At 42.2% G+C, this 12,893-nt stretch overlaps 1 protein-coding gene across 1 annotated transcript in view; it reads right to left on the bottom strand.

Annotated features, from left to right (window-relative positions):
• Map3k15 (mitogen-activated protein kinase kinase kinase 15) overlaps nucleotides 1–12,893 on the bottom strand; it is a gene marked incomplete at its 5' end in the record, with an annotated part of 93,807 nt that overhangs the window by 79,679 nt on the left and 1,235 nt on the right. The window contains 2 exon segments of the mRNA XM_013509902.1: nucleotides 5,774–5,797; nucleotides 8,334–8,473. Of these exon segments, the coding sequence (XP_013365356.1) occupies nucleotides 5,774–5,797; nucleotides 8,334–8,473 (164 nt within the window).

Below are 12,893 nucleotides of genomic sequence, written 5' to 3'. Positions count from 1 at the left end.
CAAAAAAAAAAAAAAAAAAAAGAAAAAAATAGATAAAGTAGCCTCAGAGCTGGATGCATTTTTACTCTTGTTTTCATATAGGTGTGACCTTGTTCTGTCACCATATAAATGTTTTCTGAATTGATAAAATGCTGAGAGTAAGTTATCTGTGTTACCCCTTAACCAAGAGAAAATAGCATAAGAATTAAAGTGGATAAAAATAATACAGGAGGGGACCAAGAGATGAAGGGAGGTGGAGGAAGTGATGAAAAATTAACTGAGGTGTGTTATGTACATGCACAACTCCCGAGGAAAGTGATCATTATGTACTGCAAACATGTAGTAATAAAAAATAAAAATTGAGCAAGGATATAAATGTTATGTCTTGTATCTAGATGTTCCCCAAAAGCCTTATGCGGTCATAGGTAGGTTTTTGGAGGTGGCTGGATCTAGAGTGTATGATGCTGGGATTAAGGATGTAAAGCCAGGACTGATTCATGTTTCAATGCTAAGATTAAGGGTGCCCCACCCTCTGTATGAGTGCTACTTGCCCTAAGGGCAGGTAGCCTTGATAGAATAAAAGGGACAGAAAGAGGGCTGCTATTCTTTTGTTTCTGTTTACTACTTCACTGCTGGCTGCCTTCTGCCTGCCCTGTTTTGCCATCGACAATTTCTCCTCTGGAATGGCCCTCTGCCATGCCACCCTGACATGGAGCCAGCCAACAGTGAACTGAAACCTCTACAAACTGTGTGTCAAATAAACATTTCCGCCTTTAACTTTGGGTGTTGGGCATTTTGTCTCAGCAATGAAAAAGTAGCTAAGACAATTGGAAAATTCTGATCAAAAACTGAATTGTTTTTAACAGAATCAAATATAGAATTATGAACTGAAATATGATAAATGTTAAAAATATGTTATGAAAGGTACTTTTAAAAATCCTTAAAAGGAAATTAAGAAAATAGTTCCATCTACAAGACCACCTAAAATAATAAAATATCCAAGAGCAAGTTTGAATTCAAGTGAAAGATTTATATACTAAAATTTGCAAAACATTTTGACAGAAATTAAGAGAGACCTCAATAAATGGAAAGACAGCCCATGTTTGTGCATGGGAAGAGTTAATAAGGTTAAGATGTCAATAAGCAATCCACAGACACAATGTGAGCCCTGTCAACTTATTTTGCAGAAATGGGAAAGTCAATCCTCAAATTCACATGGAACTAGAATTACTCAAAACAATGTTGAAAAATAACAAAATTGGGTAACTCAGACTTCCCAATTCCAAAAATTGATACAGCACTATAGTAATCAAAACAGTATGGCACTTACATAAGGACAGACATATAGATCAATGGACTACAACTGAAAGTCCAAAAATAAACCTTTATATATATGCTCAGTTTATTTCAACAAGAATGCCAAGATAATTTAATGGAGGAAAAAATAGTCTTGCCAGACAAAAGGTGCTAGGATAACTGGATGTTCGCATAAAAAAGAACAATCTTAAATACCTACCTCACACCACATATGAAACATAACTGAAAATGGATCAGAAACCTAAATGTAAGAGCTAAAGCTATAAATATTTTTTGGAAAAACATAGCAGTAATACTTCCTGACACTGAGTAGGGCTAAGTGTTCTGAGACACAACCTTAAAAGTATTACCTGTATCAGAAATAACCAATAAAACCACTGATAAGGGCCTTTCTTCCAGAATAAAGAACTTGTACAATTTCACAACTAGTACACAGCCCAATTAAAATTGAGGAAAAGATTTCAATAGACATCTCACCAAATAAGATTATAAATGGCTAATAACATAAAAAGACACTGAATATCACTAAGAAGAAGCAAATTAAAACCACACTGAGATATCACTTCACACTCACTAAAATGGCTATTATTATGGCTTGTATCTGGATGTCCCCCCAAAACCTCACGTGGTCATAGGTAGGGCTTTTCAGAGGTGGCTGGATCTAGGGTGGTATGATGATGGGATTAATGGTGTGATGCTAGGATTAAGGGTGATCCACCCTAGGTGTGAGTGCTAGATAAAATATAAGGGACAGAAAGAGGGCTGCTGTTGTCACCTGCTGCTTGCTACTTTGCTGCTAGCTGCCTTCTGCCTGCCCTGCTTTGCCATGAACTGTTTCTCTTCTGTGATGCCCCTCTGCCACACCGACCTGCCTCAGAAGCAGCCAACTATATACTGAAACCTCAATCAACTGTGGGCTACAAAAAAACCTTTCCTCCTTTAACTCTGGGTGTCAAGTACTTGTCTCAGCAATAAGAAAAGTAACTAATACAGGTATAATGAAAAGCTAATACCAAGCACTGGTGAAGATGTGAAGAAACTGGGTCCCTCAGTGCTTGTGGAAATATACAATGGTACAACCATGTTGGAATCATTTTGGCAGTTTCTTAGGAAATTAAGCATAAACTTAACATATGATCCAGCAAGTCCATTCCTAGATATCTAGTCCAGAGGAATGAAAACACATTTATGTGAAAACTTGTCCTTAAATATTCATAGTACTGTTAACCACAGTAGCCCTGAAGTGGAAACAGCCCAAACATCAATTACTGGGAACAGATAAATAAAATGTGGAATATCTATACAGTAGAATGCTATTTAACAATTACAAGGATCAAACTACTGGTATATATTACATCATGGATGAACTTCAAAGACATAATGCTGAGTGAAACAAATCAGACATCATGCTATGTGAAACAAATCAGCAAAATACCACATATTTTATGGCTCCATTCATCTGAAAAGGAAAACCTGTAAGGTATAAAACAGATTAGTAGTTGCTTGCTGCTAGGGGTGGGAACAGGGGCTGTCCACAAATGGGCATTTTGGTGGATGCAGGAAATGCTCCAAAACTGGGCCACGATGACTGTGTGAGCTTAAAAAATGGGTGAATTTTATAATATGTATGTTATACCTAAGTAAAGTGTTTTTAAAAAACAAAACATGGAACATGAGAAATGAACATCATCTGAAGAAACATGAGCACAAAAGGTGATGCCTTCTTTCCAAACAGCAAAAGAGCCCAGAATGGCTATGCACATTCTAGCTTCAAGCCCAGAGAACGTCCTTTACATCATTGCCATCCCTCCTAGAAATGAAAACAAATGTGCTCATGCCTCTGTCAAATGAAACTGAATTCAATATATCAGGTACAATTCTAGAACCAGCTAATGATTTCCAGAAGATATATCTCAAAACATCTTGATTTTCATATATTCTTAAATCACTTCAAACATCTGCCTACATGTTCAGGGTGTTGCGTTTTATCTGAATCCTTGATTTAGAGGACTTTGGAATTCACTAGCTATGACTACATTGTGTGCATTTTTAATCTTTCAAAAATGATCACAAACCCACAATTCCATCTGATCCTCTCTCAGAAGTTTTGGGGTTCTAAGATCCAGACTTCCTATTCTGGTATTACCCCAATCTAAATGCAAAGGACTACTGAGCAAACTCTCCTTACTCCAATTTACTTTGACATTCTGTTTTAATGTTTAATCACCATTAGCAGCAAGCTGTCCATTCTGCTGATCCAAAGTGTTCTTCTGTTTGCCCTACTTCTGTCCATCTGGAGAGGGAAAAGTACCAGTCTCCTTACTTTAGAAAGAGAATAACATTAGAGAATGACCATTAATATTACCTCCCAATGTTTACTTCCCTTTAGCCTTTCTTCTTTCTTATTATCTATTCTCCAAGTCAACTCAGGTACTTTTAAAGATTTTTCTGGATACTCTAATATTTCACACCTTGCCAAGCATGGTAACCAATACTGGGCACGGAATTCTAATGTAATCTCAACTACGATGGAGATGTTAGTTGCCAAATCCTGTAGAACAAATTCATTCCTAACAAACAAAACACTTAGAAAAATGGTGCCAAAGTATGCTTAGAATTACTATGAATGCTGAAGGAATTCCTGGGTGCTTGGGAGGAAAAAGTATACTAGAAGGAGAATACATGTGGAATTATAACAGAATTGATTACATAGTGTTTTAATACTAGAATTATAGCACTACTTAGCATTAATTATAAAGACAAAAATATTTTTAATTGCAAGTGCACCCAATAGGAATGGAAAAAGATAAAGTTGCCTTCCTTGCTTCTCGCATTAATGTAGCTCTTGCTATTTCAAGGAACAAGTGTTTCATAGACAATCCTTGCAGTATATCCAAAGTACAATCTCTCATTTGTGCAAAAAAATATGGAACTACAACTGTTGAATGCTACAAGGTATCCATAAACAAAGAGATAGGGTTCCATATTCCTCATTTTACTGATGTGACTCAGAAAAGGTCAATCAACTATCTAATGTGACTAAGACACAAAAAATGCAACTACAAGTGCACCTTCTGGGCCTTAGGCCTAATATCCTTCAATTGCTCCCCCACTTTTCCATGAAAGAGGCAATGTAAAAAAAATAAAATCTGGAAAGAACAGGAAATACCCCCCCGCTACTAAGTGGATGTTAGTACATCAATGGAATAAAATGAAATCACACACAAAAGAATCCTCATGCCTTATTTTTTGAACCAGTTTGCAAATCCACGCTCCAGTGGTAACTGCATGACCTACACTGCTTGCTTTGCTTCTTAAATTTCATCCTCTGGCAGGAGAAGAAGGCCAAGGCTTCCATCTCAGGTGAGAAGCTTTGTGGGGGTACTGGGAAAGCCTGGGCCTTATAGCTACAGGGTAGGATTTTTGTGAAGGGATAAAGCCACATAAAGCTCCTGCTCTTCTGGAGAGGGTTCCCTGGAGAGTTTCACTCTTAGGCCCTTCTACCCCTGTCCCTCTAGAAATTCCAACTGCGTAGGAAAAGGTCCTCTTGAAAGGGCCAGTAGGAAGGAAGCTGAAGCCCAAAAGATAGGAAGCAAGGACCTGTCTTAGTCTAGGTTGCAGTTTCTCACATCATAATGCTATATGTCAGTGGTGGTGAACCTATGGAACGTGTGTTGCTTTTCATTTTAGACAGAAGATGTTAATGTATGAGTTTTTCTAAATTAAAACCTCAGTATTCAGATTTAATTGCAATGTTGGCACTTTGCAATAAATAAATGGGTTTTGGATTGCAGTTTGGACACTCATCTCTAAAAGGTTCACCATCACTGCAATAGGTCTTGAGGGAAGCAGTTTGGAGTATAAAGGTACAGGATAATTTTGGCATAATTTCTGGTGACATAATTCATTTAAACATTTTTGGGTTAGTTTCATTATACTATCAAAATCAGCATGGTGATAAAACTATTCAGTTGAAGGAATTTTTAAGCCAAATGCAGAGACTTCAGTACATAAGGAATAGAATGAAGAGGAATTCCATTACATTTCTTTTCAGCTTGTGGAAAAGAACTTTAGGTTTGGTGCTTGTATTAACTGGGGTACAAGTTCATGTTCCTATCATCAGGGAAACTTTGGTGGCTAAGTACGGGCAGTACTGGCTTTATCAAAGACTTTTGGTGGTCCAGAGGAACACAAACCCAGCTTAGGAGAGAGCCAAATGGTTCTAAGCTCAAAGCCCTAAGGAATAATGAAGAACATGTATTTGCCTGCCCTTCCCTCCTACCCCACACTCTCAGTGGTTGAGTGGGGTCGGTCTAACCTGGTTGATGGAGGAATGGGGAGGGGGTTTCTAGCTATTCTCCTTAAAAATGCAGCCAAAAGGCAGAATTAGAAATCACTTGCTCCCTCAGTGATTTTCAAGCAAGCATTTAACTAATTTACATTTATGAGGGTAAAAGCACGAGAATGTAATACTTACTGTGTTTTTATGGGTTACCATACCCTGAAAAGAAAAAGAAAAGATGACTATAGCTTTCTAAACAGTTAATTTCCAGAAGCATTAACTAACATTCCTTTCCAGTAAACCAGTACTTACTTTTGAGTAAGAAGTAATCATTTGAACCATTCTCACCAAAAGCTTCAAATAAATGAACTTCTAAGAATTGTAAAATTCATATTCCAAGAAAGACTACTCATGACTGATCAGCTTTAAACAAATCGGGGGTGCATTTTTGCTTCAAAAGGATTTTCCCAGGGCAATGGCAATGCCTTTGCCCAAGAGCTAATTTGAGATTCAACTTCATGGCACTGCATGCTCTCCATCTCACCTTCCAAGATGGCTGACAATCGATTGTCAGCAACAAGAACAAAGCACCTGGGAAGCACTGTGTTATCCAGGAAGCTAGAAGCCTTCTTGATTTGATTAATGCAAAGACTGTAGGTCACAGAGTCAGCCTTCCTACAAAGGTGTTGCTAAAGTATTCCTGTCACCCGACTAGAGCTGTCTAAGCATGTTCAAGTTCAATGACAACTTTTTTCTTTGTTTGAAATATGGTCTCTTTCTGTAGTTCATATTGGCCTTGAACTCATTATATAGCCCAGGCCAGCCTTGAGCTAGTGGTGACCTGCCCCAGCCTCCCAAGTGCTACTATAACAGGTGTGTTCCACCACATCTGGCTTCACCGACAATAATTTTGTTAGTTAACTTAGCATGATGGTTATGCAGCCCTTCACTATACCATCTGTATATTGAAAACCAACATTTCTGCAAAAAACAAGCAATTAAATAGCTGCCTTATAAAATGTGTTTGATATACTGAAGGATGTTTATTTTCTCATAACACATTCAGACTGACTCATCTAGTGTTAGATATAAATGACTACTCATTTCCATTTTAGGATGTATTTGTCTATATCATTCAAAATTAAAACTTATGTAGGTACAGGAATTTCCAGAGGGTTTGCTAAGCTACAGAGAGAAAATAAATGTACTGCATTGGGGGAAAAATTCTAATTTCATGTTTCTCATCAAAAATAATCTGTAATTTCATGTTTTCTAAATTATAAGTATTTCCAAGCACAACTTCTTCAGTGAAAATCAGTAAAAGTCAATAACTAAATATTGACTCTAAAAATATCTATTTTATAATTGTAAGTATACTTTAAAAGTTCCTTTCTCACTGCCATATGAATTACTTCTTAAAATACAATATTGTGCTATAATTACAGGGTAGACATCTATGTACAGTATATGTGAGTTATAATACACAGATCACACTGAAGCAGGTGATATTTTCCTCAAATAGTCTCAAATCATTACAGAACCCAGAGAAATCTGGTTCATATCAAGTCTCAAGAAACAAACAAAAGTGTTCAACTTTGACATAAAACTGTACTACTGTATAACTAATAAATTTTAGTACTGAGGAAGTTAGACATTTAGAAATGCTTGTGAAATTACATTCTGTAAACCACTAGTCCTCAACCCTGGCTGTACATTTAGGAGGTAAAAAATAAAACAGCTTCACACTTGGGCCCCTAAAATTAAGACATAACTGGTCTGGGTGTGACCTGATTCTCTGGGTGATTATAAAGTGCCATCAAGGTTGAGAAGCACTGCTGTAAACAAACTGATTAACCTGAAAATGGTGCTTCTAAATCTCCAATGAATTATTTTTGATGAGAAACATAAAATTAGAAGGTACTGAACAATGTTAATATTAGCTAAATTTTGGAATAACTCATGTTAATTATTTACATTTTATAAATATAAGTATTCTTAAAGTACTATGCTATCAAAAATACTTGTATTAAACTGGCAAAAATACATTTTAGAAATTCTCAATAATTTTGGCATAGGAACATACAAGCTTTCAGGTTTCCCTTGCTTTCATACTGGAGGAAAATAAATTAAATATTGATTATGTCAGCCAGGTGTGGTGGTGCACGCCTGTAATCCCAGCACTCGGGAGGCTGAGGTATGAGGATCGTTGAGATCCTTGCGAGTTTGAGACCAGCCTGGGCTACAAAGTGGGCTCAAGGCCAGCCTAAACCACATAGCAAGACCTTGTTTCAAGAAGACAAAATAAATAAATAAATAAATAAATAAATATTGATTATGTCTAAACTAAAATTATCTCATTATCTTGATAGCTGTTAAATGTCTTCATGTCATCCAAGTCAAGAACTGATTTTTATAATGTGTAGGTTTGGATCAAATTGCCCATGAAGGGATTCAGAATGGTGTGTTTCTGTCAATGGAAACTGCTAGTTTCTGCCTTCACTTCCCTAATGAGCTTGGAAGTGGTCAGGTTGCCAGCAAAAGCTCCACTTCGCAAGGATGCTCACACAGCAGCCAAAAGTCAATTGTGTGAGCTACAACTTGTGGTGGGAAGGACAGAATCACACAAGCAATTCATTACTTTTTTCCCCAACCTCTTGTGCTATGGTTATACTTCAGCTTGTCATATAATTATGCTTTTCCAAAACATTTAGGGAAAATACTTGGGAAAATAAAATATTCAGAGAAAGCGCTTTACCTTCAATGACAATGCAGTATCAGCACTGGTGTGATGGTACAGGATCACATTATTGCGCACGTGAAAGCTTTCACGGACTCCAAAATGGTAGAAAAGAGAAGGCTGCATGGAGATATCACTCAGGTCCACAATGGCAACATCTGAAATGAACAAGGGGAGGATGGGGAGAATGACTTCATTAAGATTAGCTTCCATGAACTGTGGAAGAAAAGCGGCAAGAATTTTAAAAACAAAAATGTTCCTCACTTTTTGAAGCGTTGGGAATGTAGTGTCACTTAGAAATTGCTGAAGGATTTATTTTTAATGTTATTCTTCTGATATGCATTATATAGACAAAGGTATGTTTATGAAGTATACAGATCAATTTATGAAGTATAATATATAATATATAATGAAATGCAAACCTATACATCTACCATATAAGCCAGTCACAGAGTATTACCTGCATTGCTGGAGCCTCACTTGCCATCCCTAATCACATCTCCTTCCTCCTGACCAGAGAAAACCTCAGTCCTCATTTTTGTATCTATCACTTCTGTGTACATATGTGCTTGTGTGTGCAGCTGTAGACTGAAAGTTCCTGTCTTCTCAAAATTTGTGTGTTAGGGCTGGGGATATAGATCAGTGGCACAGCGTTTGCCTTGGAAGCATGAGATCATGAGTTCAATTCCCGGTACCACCAAAAAAAAAAAAAAAAATCAAAATTTGTGTGTTGGAATCCAACCCCCAATGTGATAGTATTTGGAGATGGTGCCGTTGGGATGGGGTAAAGACATGTTAATGGATCTCACATGAATCATATTAAAGTCCCTATAAAGGAGGCCCCAGAGAACAACCAATGTGAGGACACAGCAAGAAGGCCCAATCTATGAGGTAGGAAGTAGACACTGAACCTGCCAGTATCTTAATCTTGTACTTCTTAGCCTTCAGAATTTTTTTTTAAAAATTCAGTTAATGGGTATATTTTAGGTATATATAATGATCATATTCATTGTAGGGAATTTGTATCTTTACATGATAGAACTGGATTCTATTTTTTTCCCCCATTCTCCTACATTCCCTTCAACTCCTCTTTCTCTGCTTATTTAAAAAAAAGAGAGAAGGAGAAGGAGACAAGGGAGAAGGGACAGAGGCAGGAGGAAGAAGGGGAGGAAAGGGGAGGGGTGAGAGAGGGGAGGGAGGAAAAGGAGGAGAGGGGGGCAGGGAGACAGAGGGGAGAGAGAGGAGGAGGGAAGGAGAGGAAAGAAGAGTGAGGGGGAGAGAGGGGAGAGAAGGAGAGATGGACAGAGATGAGGGAGAAGGGGGAAAGAAGAGGAGGGGGAGAGGGGTTGAAAGGTGGGAGAGGGGGTGAAAGGGGAGAAGGGGATAAAAGGGGGGAGGGGAGAAAAAAGAGATGGACGAAAGCTGGGGGAGGGGAGAGGGAGAGGGTGAGATAGAGGAGGAGAGGGAGTGGGGAGGAAGAGAGAAGGGGAAGGGAGGGAGGAGGAGGGAGGAGAGAGAGGAGGGGAGAGGGAGGGGGAAGAAGAGAGGGAGGAGGGAAGGAGAGGGAGAGGAAGGGGGAGGAGAGGAGGGGGAGATAGGGGAGATGGAAGGGGAGGGAGGAGAAAAAAGGGGCAGGGAGAGGGAGGGCACAGGGGGAGAGAAAGAAGAGAGGGGAATGGGAGGGAGAGTCAGAGAAGAGAGGGATGGGAGGGGAAAGAGGAAGATGGGCAGAGAGGAAGGAAGAAGAGGGGGAGGAAAGGGGAAGGGGAGAGGTAGGGGAGAAGGGGTAAAGGAGGAGAGAGGGGGCAGGGGGAGAAGGGGAAGGGGGAGAGCAAGGAGGAGGGATAGATAGAGAGGAGGCAGAGGGGAGAAAGGAAAAGACGAGGAGGAGAAGCAGGGAAAGGGGGAAGGGGAGAAAGGGAGAAGAGAGGGAGGAGGAGAGGAAAGGGGGAGATGGGGGAAGGGGGAGTGGGGACAAAGGAAGTGGGGTCAGGAGGAGAGAGGGCAGGAAGAGGAGGGGGAGAGAGGAAGCAGGAGGGGGAGAGGGAGAGGAAGAAGAGAGGCACAGTGAGGCAGCAAAGAGGAGAGGAAGAGGGGTGAGAAAGGGGTAGGGGGCAGAGGAGAGGGAGAGGGTGAGGGAGGAGAGAGGGAGGAGGAGAGAGGGAGGAGGAGAGAGGAGAGGGACAGGGGGAAGAGAGAGGGGAGGGGGGAGGGGGGAAGGGGAAGAGGGAGAAACGGGGAAGGGGAGAGGGGGCCAGGGGAGAGGGAGCATGGGGAGAGGTGCACGGGGAAAGGGGGCAGGGGAGAGGGAGGCAGGGGAGAGAGGGTGGGAGGATAAGGGGAGGGAAAGAGGAGGGGAGGGGAAAGAGAAGAGGGAGAGAGGAGGAAAAGGAGAAGGGGAAGAGAGGAGCAGGGCGGGGGAAGGGGAGGCATGAGAAAGGGAGAGAGATAAGGAGAGAGAAGAGAGAGGGAGAGGTTGGAGAAGGGAGAGAGGGTGAGCAAGGAGTAGAGAGGGAGTTCAGGCAGAGAAGAAGAAAGGAAAGAGGGAAGGATGGAGGTAAGAGAGGAGAGAAGAGAAAAGGGGGAGAAGGAGGAAAAGGGGAGGTGGGGGCAGTGGGGACAGAAGGGGCAGGGAGGACAGAGGGGGAGGAGGCAAGATGAAGGTAGGGGAAAGGAGAGGGGAAGACAAGAGGAGAGGGGAGGGGAGAAGAAAGGGAGAGGGAGAGCGGGATGGGGAGGAGGGGAGCGAGGAGGAGAGATTGGGGGAGGGGATGGGGTGAGGTGCAAGGAGAGAGGGAGGAGCATAGAGGGAGGGGTAAAGGGAGAGAGAGAAAGTAGGAGATGAATGGGAGGGGGAAAGGGGGGATGAGGAGAAGGGGAGAGGAGAATACAGGGAGAAAGGGTGCACGGAGAGAGGGAGGGGGTAAGAGGGAGGGGGACAGAGGAAGGGAGAGAGAGGGAGTGGAGAGAGGAAGGGGAGAGTGGGAGGGCAGAGCAAGTGAGGGGTAGAGAGAATGCATCAGAGAGACAGAGGAGAGGGGGAAAGAGGGGAGATGGTGAGGGAAGGGAATGGGAGAGGAAAAGAGGGAGAGAGGACAAGAAGAGATAGATTATGGGGGCAGGGGGAGCTAAGAGGAGCAAGAGGGCAGACAAGGGGAGGGGAAGAGGGAAGAGGAGGGAAAGGGAAAAAGAAGGAGAGGGGGGCAGGAGGAGTGGAGGGCAAGAGGGGCACAGGGGCAGAGGGGCAGGGTGAGAGCAGAGTGAGGAGGGAGGAGGGAGAGAGAGAAGGGGAGAGGGAGAGAAGGGGAGAGAATAGGAGAGGAAGAGCGAGGGAGGGGAGGTGGAGGGGAGAGGGAAGGCGATGGAGTGGTACAGAGGGAGTGAGAGAGGGGAGGGGGAGAGGGAGTGGGAGAGGGGAGAGGGAAATGGGAGGGGTGTGAAGGAGCGAAAGAGTGGGGAGAGGGAATGGGAGAGGGGAAAGGGAGGGTCTAGAGGGAGAGAGGGAGAGAGGTAGAGATTGAAGGGAAAGAGACAGTGAGAGTGAATAGAGGGAGAGAAGGGTAGAGAAGGAAGAGGGGAGCAACATGGAGGGGAAAGGGGGGAGGGGGGAGGAAGGGAGGGGAGGGGAGAGACTGGAGGGGAGGGGGAGAGAGAAGGGAAGGGAGGGGAGGGGGAGAGAGAGAAGGGAGGTGGAGAAAGGCAGCGAGGGGGATTGGGAGACAGAAGGAAGCACAATACAAAAAGATGGAGAGACAAATCAAACCTACCCTTGACTTGCCACGAGAACAGGAATTAGGAAACGCCAAAGTGTAACACCATCCTCCCAAAACACCTGTGATGATTCCACAGTCGCCCCCAACCCAGCCGTTTTCTACAACAGCACTGCCTAAAGGAACCTTTTGCAATGAAGAAAACACTGTCTTGGAACCTTGTGCTCCAGCACTCAGGAGGCTGAGGCAGGAGGATCACTATGAGTCCAAGGGCAGCCTGAACTACCATAAATGCAAGACTGCCTCAAACAACCAAAAAACAATTTTTTTTTTGGTACTGGGAATCAAACTCAGGACCTTGCACTTGCGAGGCAGGTGCTTATGCCACTGAGCTATATCCCCAGCCCCTAAAACAAATATTTTTAAAAACCCATTATCTTGGTTGTCCACTCAGGAGCCACTTGTGCCCACTGACTGCTTAAAGTGGGACTAATCTGACTATGGAACTATTTTATTTTGCTGCATTTTTAAACTAATTTAAACATAAAGAGCCACATGTGGCTAGAGGTTACCAAACTGGACATCATGGTTTTAGAGGTTTTACAAAACAGCCAAAGTGACAATTAAATCATTTTCGTAAGTTTGAAAAAAGGCACAATGGCAGCAAATGGATTAAACAGATGGCCTCCCCTACCCTACCCTTTCCTGGTTTCCTGATTTCCACCCTCCCAGCACTCGGGAGGCTAAGGCAGGAGGATCGCCATGAGTTCCGGGCCAGGCGTAACTACATAGTTCACGGCCAGCCTGAACTGCATAGGGAGCCCCTGCCCCTCAAAAAAAAAAAAAAAAAAAAAAAAAGGACCGGAAA

This window comes from Chinchilla lanigera, unplaced genomic scaffold (genome assembly GCF_000276665.1).
Source record: "Chinchilla lanigera isolate Chin_1 unplaced genomic scaffold, ChiLan1.0 scaffold00185, whole genome shotgun sequence".
Taxonomy (NCBI): Eukaryota; Metazoa; Chordata; class Mammalia; order Rodentia; family Chinchillidae; genus Chinchilla; species Chinchilla lanigera.
Note: the sequence above shows the minus strand (reverse complement) of the source record. Positions and strands in the feature narration are given on the sequence as shown.